Source organism: Bidens hawaiensis, unplaced genomic scaffold (genome assembly GCF_021521415.1).
Source record: "Bidens hawaiensis isolate Kalapana, Puna unplaced genomic scaffold, B.hawaiensis_p1.1 tig00016041_1, whole genome shotgun sequence".
NCBI classification, from domain to species: domain Eukaryota; kingdom Viridiplantae; phylum Streptophyta; class Magnoliopsida; order Asterales; family Asteraceae; genus Bidens; species Bidens hawaiensis.
In genome coordinates this window covers 176,199-191,320 of record NW_027492454.1, presented here as the reverse complement: position 1 = coordinate 191,320, position 15,122 = coordinate 176,199, and the positions used below count along the sequence as shown (strand labels likewise).

General features: G+C 37.1%; 2 protein-coding genes across 2 annotated transcripts; one reads left to right on the top strand and one right to left on the bottom strand.

The window, feature by feature from the left end:
* Nucleotides 1-8,280: 8,280 nt before the first annotated feature.
* On the top strand, nt 8,281-9,757 carry LOC143550445 (arabinogalactan protein 41-like). The gene is made up of 2 exons (XM_077041089.1): nt 8,281-8,409; nt 9,541-9,757. The coding sequence occupies exons 1-2, from the start codon at nt 8,286-8,288 to the stop codon at nt 9,642-9,644; spliced, it is 228 nt and encodes a 75-aa protein (XP_076897204.1). The 5' UTR covers nt 8,281-8,285; the 3' UTR covers nt 9,645-9,757.
* Nucleotides 9,720-14,571, bottom strand: LOC143550444 (mitochondrial carrier protein MTM1-like). The gene is made up of 10 exons (XM_077041088.1): nt 14,219-14,571; nt 13,073-13,147; nt 12,858-12,980; nt 12,373-12,432; nt 12,104-12,274; nt 11,933-12,029; nt 10,959-11,053; nt 10,724-10,873; nt 10,540-10,598; nt 9,720-10,008 (listed from the first exon to the last, which is right to left on the bottom strand). Exons 1-10 carry the CDS (start codon nt 14,378-14,380, stop codon nt 9,867-9,869), a joined length of 1,134 nt encoding a protein of 377 aa, XP_076897203.1. The 5' UTR covers nt 14,381-14,571; the 3' UTR covers nt 9,720-9,866.
* Between the last annotated feature and the right edge of the window lie 551 nt (nt 14,572-15,122).

Genomic DNA, 15,122 nt, shown 5'->3' with positions numbered 1-15,122 from the left:
ACTACACACACAAAACACTTAATCTCTCCTGTTCTTCCTTGCTCTCTGCCGTTGATTCTCTGCCGCCTCCCTCTCTGCCTCCGTCTTCCTCCCTGTTCTGTCCTGCTTTTCCGGTAATATATATTATATATAATAATTTACTTATTAATTATGCTAACTTGTAATCAAGACTTAAAACAAATCATTAAAACAATAATCTTGTTTATAGGTTAACTTGTGCTTGTTTAAAAGTTGGTTCTTGCTTTATCTTACACCGCATCGTTATCAAGTGAGTAATCTCGTACCTAATCCCTTTTTGCTTTTAATGTTTTGGGATGTTCATGTGTTCATACAAACTTAGAGTCTTAAACTTGTTTATGAACTTTAGTCGCGCAGTATCCCATGTGTTGAGGACGTTTACTTGGCTGTTTATTTGTATGTATGTATCATTAACCGCTTTGTTCGGCCTATTCCGCAGTTTTCATGGATCCATTAGATGAACACGGGAGACCTATCGTTTACGGTTTTCTTTGTTTACACTTGCACAGATGTTTTCTCGTTTTTGTGCTCAATTGGGGGCACGGATTGAACTATGAACTATGAGCTATGATCTATTTAGGCTTGATCACAATCTGATTGCACCCTTGTTAAACACCAGACATACACGTGTTGCGCGCAGATTTATTGTTATCTATGTATTGTATTAAACTTGATTTCTCACCAACACGCAAGTGTTTGACGTTTATTTTAACACATGTTCAGGTTTGCAGTAGCTGTTTTGGAGCTTGTGGACACGTAGGAAGTTTTCTTTATTTTGGACCTAGATTAAAATGTATCAAGACAAGTTATTGTTGTTCGAATATTTTGCCTTATAATATATTGAATTATGTTGCTTTATGTTATCTTGTTTACTTTGCGCGTGTGCGAATGAATGTATTTATTAAATATTGACACCCAATAGTGTCACGAGTAATGGAACAATATGTGGCGCCCCGATGTATAATCCGCCTTTGGTCGGGGTGTTACATACGTGGTATGCGTGAGCATACGTGATACGCGTGAGCATGCGTGATGCGTGAGCATGTGATATGCGTGAGCTGTGGCGTAGAGTAATCGCCGGGAGCGCGCATGCGATCCGCTGTGGCGTAGAGTAATCGCCGGGAGCGCGCATGCGACCCGCTGTGGCGTAGAGTGATCGCTGGGAGCGCGCATGCGACCCGCTGTGACGTAGAGTGATCGCCGGGAGCGCGCATGCGACCCGCTGTGACGTAGAGTGATCGCCGGGAGCGCGCATGAAATTCGCTGTGGCGTAGAGTGATCGCCGGGAGCGCGTATGCGACCCGCTGTGGCGTAGAGTGTTCGCCGGGGGCGCGCATGCGACCCGCTGTGGCGTAGAGTGATCGCCGGGAGCGCGCATGTGACCCGCTGTGGCGTAGAGTGATCGCCGGGAGCGCGCATGCGACCTGCTGTGGCGTAGAGTGATCGCCGGGAGCGCGCATGCGGAATCCGAAGTTGATCCACAGGGAGCGATTTTGATCCGCGGTGGCGCGCACGATCTAGAGATTTTGAATATCCACATCAGGTAGGTTTTATGTAAAACCAACAGATCTAATAAGATTTATAGATCTATGAATATGAAGTGTGACTGTTGCTCAAACGAACCCAGATCTGAAAAAATCATAACTAGATTTGGTATATTTCACTTAGAAAAAACACAGATCTAAGGGTTTTCCCCAAAGTTCGGTGGTATTTCTTCCTGTGTATTTCCAGATCTGGAAGTATTTTTTAGATCTACGGATTTTTGGATTTCCATAGAACATATCTGAAAGAAGAAACCGTAGACCCGAGATATTGATGAACAGATCGGAGGGCCGAGACGAGAAGCGAAGCGTGGTTCATTGCTCTCCCACGGATGGCGCCAATGTCGAAACACGAAATGAATCTGACCTGATCCATGACGATGTTTCCACGGATTTCGAGATGAACGAACCACGTCTTGATCTTCTTCTCCGGCTGCTTGGGATCTGCAATGACCTTTTGGGGGTGTGGAGGTGACCGCTAAGAAATCTCCAGGATCTCTTGTTCACGGACACAAAAATATGGTGGTGGCTCTTATTGAGAATGACCAACCCCTAATAAAGAGGTGGAGACCTCCTTATATAGGGAGCCTCATGGCCACCATCATGGTACCCTAATGGGCCTAGCCCAGTTAGGGTTACCTCCACAAAACCCCCTTAGCCCAATAACATTGTATTAGTCCATATAATAAAATAAGCCAAACATAATAGAATAACTTTTAGTTATTCTATTTTTAGTGTAAAAATGCATAAATCATTGATCGCCTAAATTTATGTTTTTACGCACGTCTTAAATTTCTCACTACATAGTTTTCAGTTCTTAATGCCTAATCAAGGGACCTTGAAATAATGTAATTCTCATTCAATATTTTATCAAGTTCTTTGAAAAGTTCAATGTTTATTTTTCGTACTTTCGCTCTGCGTCATTGAGGATTATATTAAGTATTCAAGGCCCTTACAAGTTCTCAATAGACTAATAAGTAATAACTTCTTACCACAGTTTTTGTTTGGTCTAGATGTTGTCTTGGAAAGCCTTTACATGTAATTAGATTTGATGCGCACAACGTTCTTTTAGAATTTGACGAGGCCCGGGATATCATTGAGAGTTTGGTTGATGAATATAAGTCCTGTGAATCTCCTTAGAGTAAACTGTGGTTTTCGTCCATGTGGTTTGTCCAAATCAGCAATTTTAGTCAAATAGTTTCAAATTTGCGATTTTCGTCCCCATGGTTTCATTTCACTTGCAATTAAATCCGAATTCATTAACCCTGTTAAGTCTGGTCGTAAAACCTATCAGTTTGCCCTTCACGCGAGGGGCAATTTTTTCCTTTTTCTTCCCATATAAACCTCAGTCCTAATTCGCAAGCCCCCTTACGTGAGGGCTGGGGTGTATTTGGGAAAAAAGGACAACACCGCCCCTCACGCTGATGGATTTAACGACTAAAGTTAGTGGTTTTAGTGAATTCGGGTTTCATTGCAAGTGAAATAAAACCACAGGGACAAAAATCACAAATCTGAAACTATTGAACTAAAACCGCATATTTGAACAAATCACAGGGACGAAAACCATAGTTCACTCATCTCCTTATTATATAAAATGTGGAATGGAGGTATGTCATAATCAATTAAATATCTTTTTCGAATCACTCTAATAACATATATAATGCTAATGAGTTCATACGTTTTTCAGGATCCTGAGTATGTAACTTTCAACTTGATTATTACTAACATATGTGTGATTATGTTAATGTTCATGCATTTAAAAGTATGTATGTTAGGCGGGATTTAGTTTAATGAAATAGAATGTAGGTATGTATGTTTATATTTTGTAAAGTAACAACATTAAAAAACTATGTTTTGGTCAACATTATCTCAACTGGATGACATGAATCCTATGATTGGTTAGGGATCAGCATAGCTGGTTTACTGGGTCCCACAATGGGTTGTATTTCTGGTAAAGTGGTTCGCTAGGAGCCCATGTGGGTGTGGGTTAGGGTCAGGGTCAAGGTCAGGCTTGGTCATGTGACATTGTCCTTTGGTCCTTTGGCATCATCCTTATTATCAACTTGTATTTTGTTTGGTAACTCTGTAACATTAATCTGAATAAGGCAGAGTTTTTGTTGCACAATGTGCAAGTTATCAGAATTTGATGTTTTAGAAAGTTGACTTTTGACTCATCAGTCCTTTGTTAATGTGATATACATGTTTTTGTGAAAGTGTAACATTACACTTTTTAATGCACATAGTTACCAATTATAACTGGCTTCTTTTTATAAAGGTAGTCAAAATGTTTTATTTAAGATACAGTTAAAATCTTTTTATAAATTTGTGGTGGGTTTAAGGGTTTTTATTTGATGAACCAAACTTGGCCCACTAGAGATGGTCCAATCGTCCTGGAAGGAACTAAGCCTCTCGCTTAGAGGTGCACATCCTAACCGGTTAACCGGTCCAACTCTAACCGGTTACTAACCGATTCTAACCGTCGGTTAGTAACAGGCTTATATATTTGATTTCAAAACCGGTTATAAACCGGTTAACCGATTTTTTTAATTATTATTTTATAAAAAACCGGTTATTAACCGGTTAACCGGTCCGGCCTAACCAGTCAAAACCGCTTCTCCAGCCGGTCAAAACCGGTTATTAACCTAACCGAAAAACCGGTATAACCGGTTAGTACCCTTAAAAAAACCGGTTATAGGTTAACCGATTTGTGCACCTCTACTCTCGCTCTCTCAACTGTTATGATTTTTTGTAAACGAACAATATCGTATGTGTTATGCCTAATATCTCATATACATACATATATACATATACTGTAGAATAATGAAAACCCGTAAGGTGTCATGTATTATTGATCAAATATATATAGGGTTACAAGTAGATAAATACAAGGAAACACAATCAAATACAATCTCCTAATTATAGTAACGCTATAATACTAAAACTCTAATAATATATTCTTCTACAATATTCTCTAACATTCTCTCGCAGTTAGAGCGGTAGGAAATCGGACGCTCAGACTGGAGCGCAAAGCTTGTGAAGATACTCGATCGGCTGTCACGTAGAGCAAGAACTCGATTGGTTATAGGATCTAAGAAGATCACTAATGGCATGACTGTGGTCAGGCAGCTAAGCATGATGACAGGAGCTTCGACTGTGATGGCAGGAGCTATGATTGAGTCGGCCGAAGCAACGACTTGACGGCAAAGACAAAAAATTATATATTCCGAAGAATAAAACTAAAAAAGAAAATAAAAAAAAACTTTTTTTCCAAAGAAAAAACTAAAACTAAATAAAATATAAATAAAATTTTCTATCAGTAGAACCGAAAATAAAACACAAAATTTCAGCTAAAAAGGAAGCCCCCGTAAACTTCCTTACAGACCCCACGGAAGGGAGATCCACTCTACGACCGGCAGATTTGCTCGTCTTTGGTTGGGCCGGGGGAAAACACGCTTGTGTTGACCTCACAGGGGTATCTCCCTTAGCTGGTTTGAGGGATAATGGGTTTGTAGCTGGGCAAACAATGAAAAGGGCTGAAACGAAGAAGGTGGAGAAACATGCTAAAGCCTGCGAAGAGAACCAGCATGTTTTTGTCCCTCTGGCTTTTGATACCTTTGGCTCCTTGGCACCGGAAGCTATCCGTTTCCTAACCAAGGTCCAACGGGTTGTGCATAGCAATGTGTCGACTCCAAAGGGGCAGAGGTATGTCTTTAGCAGGTTAGGGTTTGCAATTCAGAAAGGGGTGGCGGCGCATCTTGTTGCCCGCCTACCTGCTATGTTGTTGTAATATCTATGTTTACATATAATGAAAGATGTTTTATTCAAAAAAATAAAAAATAAAAAAAAATAAATAAAAAAAATCGATGGTTGGAGATGAGGGTTAGAACCATTTTTCATAAAATCAAATTACGTAAAGCAAATTTATTGGATCAAAAGAAAAGAAAATAGAGAAAATAAAAGAAAAACAAAAGAATCAAAGAAAACTAAAAAAAAAAGAAAAACTAACTAAAAGAAAACTCAAAAACGTAGTTGACCTTGATCAAGAGAGTGGGGTAAAAATAAATAAATAATAAAGATTCAATAATTTAAAACGTGGTAACACATGTGTTACGCTCGGAACCGAACTGTGCAGGCAGCTCCAACCAATAAAGGGTTCTACTTGTAATTGAACGAAAAAAATACGGCTGCAGCGGTGTTGGTTCACATATTAGGTTTGTGAATGTGCTGGGACTCAAACATGATGAGCACGTGTAGGTAGCTCCAATTAAAGAGGGGTTTTACTCGTAATTGACTGGATAAAAAAAATACGGCTGTAGCGGTGTTGGTTACTTTGGCCCGTAGGCGCGTAAATATGATATAGAACGACAACAAGAAAGTAATATATTACGTATCTACAAACGTCCCCGGGGCAGGATGAAAACAATAAGAAAAGTAAGAAACAGGTCAGAACCTAAGGCTTTGATACCATGTAAAATAATGAAAACCCCGTAAGGTGTCATGTATTATTGATCAACAATATATAGGGTTACAAGTAGATAAATACAAGGAAACATAATCAAATACAATCTCCTAATTATAGTAATGCTATAATACTAAAACTCTAATAATATATTCTTCTACAATATTCTCTAACACGTATATGTATATACTAAAGGGTGTGTAGTCTAGTTGGTACCAAAATCCCTATGAGATTTGAGTCATGTGGTGGACAAAAGGTGTTAACGAGGAGTAACATTAGGGAATGTATTAGTTAACCGTCCTAAAAAAATGAATAAAATCTATGTATAAATGGTTGTGTCGAATGTATCCCATACTTAAGATTGTAACTTAATATGCATCATGTCCTACTAACTCAGTCACATCATCTCTTTACTTTCACTTATAAGGGAGGTCGTTTAGCACATAAGAGGTTGTTTTAGTCTCGTGTTAAATAAACAAATTTGTGTTAAACAATGTTCTACTTTTATAAATAACGAACAAAAAACATAAAATCCGACACTTCCCATCTTCGTTTCTTCTTTGGTGTCACTTCTCTCATGATTTTCAGTTGAGGATGATGGTAGTACTATTTAGTTGTTAGGAAAACGATTAACATGCAAAACATGATTATATTAACTTATTCGTGAAACCAAGGAATGTGTTAATGTGTTCATTAATGTGGACAATGACCTTGTCTTGAATTTGCATCCGCTGTCTTGATTATGTAAAATCTAACCATTTCTATAATAATGAAAAGAATCAAACAATGTAATGACAGTAAGTGATTAAGTGAGTATTCATCTAATAACTCTTGCTTTTATAAACCAAATGGTCTAACACAAGCGTGCAAACGAGCCGAGCCCGAGCTCGTTTTGATCTCTATTTCTAAATCTTGAGTTTAGCTTGTGAGTTATTTTTTAAACTCGAGCTAAGTTCAGGCTCGACTCATTTACTATTATTAATTAATTTCTATATATTTGTAATTATTTTTAACTATAATTTTATATATAACATAATATATATATATATTATTTAGTTATATTTTCATAACATTATATATATATTATAAAAGTTGTCTAAATGACAGGCCGTTTAGGCTTGCGAGCCGGTTCGAGCTTGTTTAGTGAAGCTCGTGCTCAACCTCATCTAAATGACAAGCCCGTTTAGGCTTACTTTAAGCTTGGGCTTATTTAAGCTCCGCTCGGTATAGCTTTTTCACGAGTCAATTTCGAGTAACTTCACTCGTTTGTACGACTAGCTAGTGATAGCCCCTCATGAGTTTTCTTATGGACATGGTGGATTCAAGTATCCTTAAGATGTCCCATCTCGAGTCAGAGGACTTTTTATATATGGGTTACCTCATGAGTGAGCACTGAGCCACCATGTTTTGCTCTCTTTTTTAATGATGATCCCATATGTCTATACCTTTTATGTTAAAAGCTATTAATTAAAGAGTGAAATGCGGTTTTCATTAATGTGGTTTGTTTAACTTTGCGATTTTCGTCTAATGTGGATTCATTTCACTTCAATTAAACCCGACTTCACTAACCCGTTAAGTCTGGTCGTTAAACTCTTCAACATGCCCTTCATGTGAGGGGCATTTTTGCCCTTTCCCCCCAAATACACCATAATCCCTCACGTGAGGGTGCTTGCGAATTAAGACGCGGGTTTATTTGGGGAGAAAAATGACAAAAATGCCTCTCACGTGAGGGGCACGCTGACAGGTTTAACGACCATACTTAACGAGGTTAGTAGGATCCGGTTAATTGCAAGTTATATGAAACCACGACGGATATCGCAAATTTGAAACTACGGACTAAAATCGTAGATTTAAACAAACCACGCTGACGAACACTGCAGTATACTTATTAATAATAATAAATTATGAAAGTATTAAGGGCCGCCGGCACACAGTTTTAAGGTTTTAGCCCTCCAATTGTTATTTAGATCCAAACACAAACACAAACACACCACCCAACTTGTTTGCTAGACATATTTTTGACACCCAATAACTTATTTTATTATTATGTTAACCGACTACCGTTAAGTCCCGTCCAGTCCTGGTCCCACTTGTTGTCTTATTATTATTATTATTATTATTATTATTATTATTATTATTCACATATATAAACCAAACACCGCCACCCTTGCTAAAACACAAACACTCACACACACACACACACACACACATTACATATCTAGCTAAGGTTTCAACTAGACAAATCTGTGTGTTTTAGAATTTGATTAATGGCGGTGACTCGAGCTATGTTGATGACCACAATGGTGGTCATGCTAGCGGTATTGCTAACCATTGTTTGTCCACGTGTCCAGGCACAGTCATTTGCCCCTGCACCAGCTCCTGCTAGTGATGGTAAACTATTCATTTCATTTATTTTTGGTTCAAAATATATAATATACATTAATGCAGTTTATATTGAATTATATTTTGATGTTTTTGTACTTAGATCTGATATATATTAGTTTGTTCATAGTTTATAATGAAAGAAATCTAACATTAGTTTAGCCTCGTTTTCACTTACGAGAGCTCGAACTCCTTCGTGAGTTGTTTTTGACCTTTTTTAAACTTGAGCTCGGTGTCGGATTGGCTTATTTATTTGTTTATTAACTAATTTATATAGATTTTTTGTTGTTTTAATGTATTTTGAGAAAAACCTTCAGTGAGTTAAAGCTCAGGTCGAGCTCGGGTGTGTAGTTTAAAATTATTACATAGAAGTTTTAAAAGATTTCAAATTTAAAATTACACTAGGCCTAAATGATCGTTAAGGCTTGACATGCCTAAGGTGGAGTTCGAGCTCAGGTGTGTAGTTTGAAATTAATACATAGAAGTTTCAAAAGAGTTTAAAATTGAAAATACACTAGGCTCCATAAGGCTTAACAGGCCTAAATGATCAATGATTTTCCCATAGTAGGCTAGAGCTTTGGGTTTGGTAACTAAATGTGCTTAATTTGAAGCCCATGCTCGGCTCGAGCTCGATAAGGCTCAACTTGTTTCGAGCTTTTTATCGAAATAGTAGCTCGTGAATGGCTCGGTTATTTTCACCCCGATTATTTTCGGCTTAATTTGTCTTAGATAATGATTGAAGCAGTTGTCAATTGATTGGATACTTGTCTCTGTGTGTGAATCTTGTTTTACTATGTTTTGCATTTTGTGAAGTTTGATTAATCTCATCAACACCAAAATAATTTGGCTTTTGGAATTTCATTAACTATATTCACAAGTTAAGTAACTTAAGAAGTTATGTGAATGAACCAGATGCTATTATTAATATTCTACTTTAATGTTACTTTTAGGTGGTTAAATGTAGTTAGGCCATTTAAAATTATAGTCCATTTAAGTGCACATACAAACACATGTGATGGTCACAATTCACAACCAATTCTTTTGGAACAAAGTAATTGGAATTTTGACTCCTACAAACATTAGTTTATCTTTAGCTACATATTTGAATGGTGAATGATGGAAATTGCATTTGTGTTACAGGTACTTCGATTGACCAGGGCATCGCTTATGCGTTGATGATCGGGGCGCTACTTCTAACGTACCTCATCCATCCGTTGGACGCTTTCCCATACGGCCTCTTTTAAACTTTTGTATTATTATCTTAGTAGATCAAGAGACGGGTTTGATTCATGTTACTAAGCATCGTTGGGACGATGATTTAGTTGTATTTCTTGATATCAATCTACCTGCTTTGTCATTATCCAATATGTATTTAAGTATTTATCTAGTTAGGCCAGATAATCAAGCCTAAACTAAGATATCATCAAAGTGTTCAAATCTAAATTTCATTAAGATAAATGATTGTTCTAGTTTTCGCGTAGGCGATGTCTTCTGTTATAGAGAACATACTTAACGACTTCATAGAAAGACACTACGATCCCCACTGATGGGCCCGCACGTGCTACACGAGGACCGACTCCTGTGAATAGTCCTTTTATCCCTCCATCCCTGTTTCATGATCATAACCATTCATTTTGTCAAACTCCTAATTAACATAATTAAAAGAGTGAATTGCGGTTTTCGTCCATATGGTTTATTCAAATCTGCGGTTTTAGTCCAATAATTTTAAATTTGCGATTTTCGTCTCTGTGGTTTCATTTCACTTGCAATTAAACCCGAATTCACTAATCTCGTTAAGTGTGGTCGTTAAACCATCAGCGCGCCCTTCACGTGAGGGGCAGTTTTGTCCTTTTTTCCCCCAAATACACCCAGCCCTCACGTGAGGGGGCTTGCAAATTAGGTCTGGGGTGACAAAACCGCACCTCGCGTGAGGGACACGTTGATGGGTTTAACGGCAAGACTTAACGAGGTTAATGAATTTGGGTTTAATTGCAAGTGAAATGAAACCACAGGGACGAAAATCAAAAATTTGAAACTATTGGATTAAAACCGCAGATTTGAACAAACTACAGGGACGAAAACCGCGGTTTACTCTACTTAAAAAAACTAAAACAAATCAAGTGGACGAGTAATACATACCGCCATATCTCAACTAGTGTTTGTCTAGTGGTCATCGTCAATGCCCGGACTCGATCTTTCTGAAAGTCAAAAGTGCAAGTCAAACATAAGTAACTAACTAACCTGGAATTTGAACATAAACGTATTCTATGAATCTATTCCCATTCTAACGAACATGTTTTACGGTTGATTTGGTTATCGGTACCTCTATTTGGCGACGAGTTTTTGCCACATCTAACGGGCATGTAGTGGCCCCCGCAAGGCTTCCTGCAACAAAACCCGCTGCAAAGTTTGCGCCAATAATTGTCGCAGCGTTACTTTCATCACCGGACATGCGTAGTAATCCTCTCCTGATCTACAGGAAAGATAACATATAAGTATATAACATAAGTAACACATTTTGCATCTTTAGAAGCTCTTAATAGTTTTTTTTGTCTTACTGGTTCAAGTGTAGCCCAGCAAACCGCAGAAAATGGAACGTCACGTGATAGCTGTGCTCCAAGGCCGGTCCATAAAAGCCTAAAGTTACTAAATGCTGTGCAAGATTAACACACAACTTGAGACATACATATTACCAGATGTAACAATTTCAACCCATTGTATGATACATTATTAATATCGGGTCAAATGGGAAAAACTAAAAATTTAGCTACAAAAGAAAACATATCACACTGTTGTCCGCTTTAAAATTCATTAAAAAGTTCAATAAGCGTTTACTACTATCTACTCCTATAATGTTATATTCAAAATATTAAAGCAACATGTATATAATTGTAGTAATGGCAATGTTTTAAAAACCGGTATTTTACTCGTACCGGATTTAGTTTAAAAATGGTACAACCAGTTGAACCGGAATGTACTGGGAGGTTCAACCAGGGTTGAATAATTTACCTTGTAATTCTATATAAATACAACAATTACATTAATAAACATTACACTTGTACCAAATATTACACATGAACAATGGCGGAGTTAGATAAAATGTTTGTACTTTGTATACGAGATTAGTCAATTACAAAAGATGTAAATAAACCAACATTGGACTTGAATGATACAAAATTGGTTTATTAACGAATCGTCGTTTACCGTGGTTACTCGGTTCAATCTTATCTCGATAAGTTAAAAGTCATTTTTTAAAAATATGGGCCGCAAAAAATATCAAAGTCTCTTGAATGTAAACCGGTATTTTTAAAAAAAACCGGCAATACGATGTTCTAGCAAACCGCCCAAAAATACCGGACTCTAAATACCGGGTGCCTTGAGAAAATCCGGTATAACCGATTCAACCGGCCAGTACGTACTGGTTTTTTAAACATTGAGTAGTGCTATATTCAAACTGGAATACTGGATCAACCAAACCTGATTTTACCTGTTACCCGAGCCACTAATATTACCATCTAGACAAATAACTTACAGAAATGGAGTGTCTTTGTGCCCGTGTCTACATACACTCCAACTAGTGTTTTCAACACTCCAGGAAGCTTTGTACCTTGCTTCCCATCTTTAAACGCCTATCACTCAACAACGAGAATAATATTATTTGAAAATTCGGGTCACGAGCTTTGAAACTAAAGGTTAACACTACCTGCATACGAGTTCTTGCAAGTTCAACCGGGTAACAAGTAATACAAGCTAAAGACCGAGCAACAGAACCCGCAACTAACGGGACATACGGTGTCATGCTTGGAGCGTTTTTTGCAGTGTACTCTTCCATATAGTTTCTGAAAATGTCGTAACAGGGCATGTAGATACCCACCTGATAAAAATACATACAATTTTAAATAACTTATAACTAACCAACTTTCCCGAATTAACTGTTGAAACCGAATCGCTAAAATCAAACGACACACTTACTGTGGGCACTGCCAATGCTAAACTTGCACCAGTGCCTCTCCAAAGTCGCGCAAATCCTTCCTGTACATTAATAACAATAATAAAGTAAATTACAAAACCGTCCTCTATGTTTATAGCAAATTTCACAAACTGTTATTTGCCTTTAAAATTGACGGGATTTGTACTTTATGTTAACAAATCTTGCACGTCACGTCCTTTGACCCTAAACTAGTTATTTTCTATCGTGAATCTGGTCACATGGACCCCACATGAGGGCAAATTAGTCGTTTTTACACTTTTAAAACAAAAATTAAAAACCAGAAAAATATAAAATATAACACTCTCTTTCTCACATTAATAATAATAAATAAGAGTCTTTTTGTACATTAATAATAATAATAATAATGAGGGAAAATTAGTCTTTTTGTGCATTAATAATTAAAAATATCCCTTTTTTTTTACATATGATGATATTAACAGGTAGTGTATATTGTATGTGATCTAACCTGATTAATAACTTTGTTGAAGACATCTAGAGTGCCCTTATACTGAGAAGCCTGTGGATTACAAGGCGGTTCACCTAGTACTGATCGGTAGCATGATGGAACACATCTGGTGTCTGCTAACATCTGATAAACAAAACAAGCAAAGTTGAACTTTATAGTGAGCATTTAATTATTACTGGTTAATTACATCACAGAAAGATGAAGATTTAATATACCGTTTTCGATTCAAAGTGGCATGTAGGGTATAGATTCTGATATGGAACACCAGCAGCCTGAGCTTGTAACCTTGTCTGCAAAATTCGAGTAATTGCAACACATGATAATAAACATAATACTGCATTCCGCCAGGCCAGTAAACGAACCAAACGAACACGAACAGGGCATCTTCGTGTTCGTTAATTTAACTTTAACCAAACATGAACCTATGCAGTAAATATCGGTGCTATAGCGGTTATCGGACCTCTAGTCTCTAGGAGAATATCGGTAACGGTAATATTGGCAATATTGACCGATATCAGTTTTTAAAGTCTTGATTTTCAATTTTTAGTGCTTAATGTTAGTGTTTTAAGTCTTAAACAGTTCCTACTTGCTACAATTGTTAGTGTTTTGTAAGTTGCAAAGCGTTAATTTTATTAGTGGTAGGAGAGTATTTTAAACTGTTAGTGTTAAACTGCTATCCCACCTCGATAATCAATATCTCAAATATCAGTCCTAAACCGATATTTGATATTTTTCCGCATTATCTACAAAGACACGAACACGAACATGAAATCAAACAATTTTTTTGTTCACGGTCGTTCATTAAGGAAATGGGCATGTTCGTATTCGTTCGTATAAAACCTAATGAACAACGGACACAAACAAACAAAACTCAAACAATTTATTGTGTTCATGGTCATTCATTAAGAAAATGGGCATGTTCGTATTCGTTCTTTTAAAAGCTAAATGAACAACGGACATAAACAAATAAAAACCGAACATTTTCTTGTGTTCATGGTCGTTCATTAACAAAACGGGCATGTTCGTGTGCGTTCGTTTAAAACCTAAACGAACATTAGACACAAACAAACAAAAATCGAACATAATTAAACAAACATAAAACAGCACAAATGAACATACAAAAATAACGAAATGAGCCCCTTATATGTTTATTTATATATATAAATATAACTACTTATGTGTTTATTAAAAATTAAACGAACGAACTTAAATGAACGTTCACAAACATAAATGAGCAAACAAAACGTGTTCATTTAATTAAACGAACATAATCTGACTTCCGGGGAACAGTTGACAAACAGTTCCATGAAACGTTGGTTCGTTTACAGGCCTACGGTCGTATTAAATCAATTAATGAGTACCTTGGCTACGTCGAGAGGGTTAACTATGATAGCAGATATAAACGCCGCACCTGCGGCGGATAATGCTCTCTCCGGTAAACTCAATTTGAAATCAGACCTCATCTTATTATTATTATTATTATTATTCAATTGCCCCGAAGAACAATCTCGATTGGGTGACATATGTTTTTATATGTAAAAAGATGATCTTCAAGTGTTTAATTCGTTAAGCATGTGTTTATCGGATCGGATTGCAGTGATTGTTAATGGTTTTGAGGTGTGTGATGTGGATGCATATCAAGTGTTTGATAAAATGTCTAAAAGAAGAAAAATGAGGATTTGGTGTTGTTTGCGTCATGAAGGCGGTGTGTGTGTGTGTCAGAAAGAAGAGGCTAGAGATTCGTTGCGTAGAACCAAGCAACATATTATCCTTCAAATATATTCCTAAGATGTTTAGTGGCGGGTTTTAACGTCAAGTTAAAATGTCACTTTACTGTACCTATTTGATATAATCTTGTGGTTTAAAGTCTCGTTATCATGTTAAAACACCGCCATGTTCTTATAAAAGTATTTGGGTCCCACCATAAAAATGTTAAAAACATGTTATTATGCTACCATTTTTATGTTCACTGCCCGGGCCTTAACGCCTCGCACGGTGTTAAAGCCCCGTTACCACATCCTTATTGAAGGCCCACAACTAGTGGTCGCACAAGTTATTGTTTTAAGTGTACAATAAGGATTTAATTAAGTCACTTTTTTTCATAAGGTGGTAGTGTTTTGAAGTAAAAAATTAAATTGGTTGGTTTTAAGTTGGCCTCGTGAGCCCACGCCCTCACAATTATCATATTAACGCCCATGTTTGGGGGCTGTACAATGGTGTCGAAGGTGTTAAACGTTGATGTGGCAAGGTGATGACGTCCCATGA

What these genes read in the sequence shown, in the direction of transcription:
- LOC143550444 (XM_077041088.1), bottom strand. Translation starts at nt 14,380, where the DNA reads ATGTCACCCAATCGAGATTGTTCTTCGGGGCAATTGAATAATAATAAT. An exon ending in CACAAAGACACTCCATTTCT is followed by an intron (nt 11,054 to 11,932) that starts GTAAGTTATTTG and finishes AATCTTGCACAG; the next exon opens with CATTTAGTAACTTTAGGCTT. An exon ending in ACACTAGTTGAGATATGGCG is followed by an intron (nt 10,009 to 10,539) that starts GTATGTATTACT and finishes ATCATGAAACAG; the next exon opens with GGATGGAGGGATAAAAGGAC.
- LOC143550445 (XM_077041089.1), top strand. Translation starts at nt 8,286, where the DNA reads ATGGCGGTGACTCGAGCTATGTTGATGACCACAATGGTGGTCATGCTA. An exon ending in ACCAGCTCCTGCTAGTGATG is followed by an intron (nt 8,410 to 9,540) that starts GTAAACTATTCA and finishes TTTGTGTTACAG; the next exon opens with GTACTTCGATTGACCAGGGC.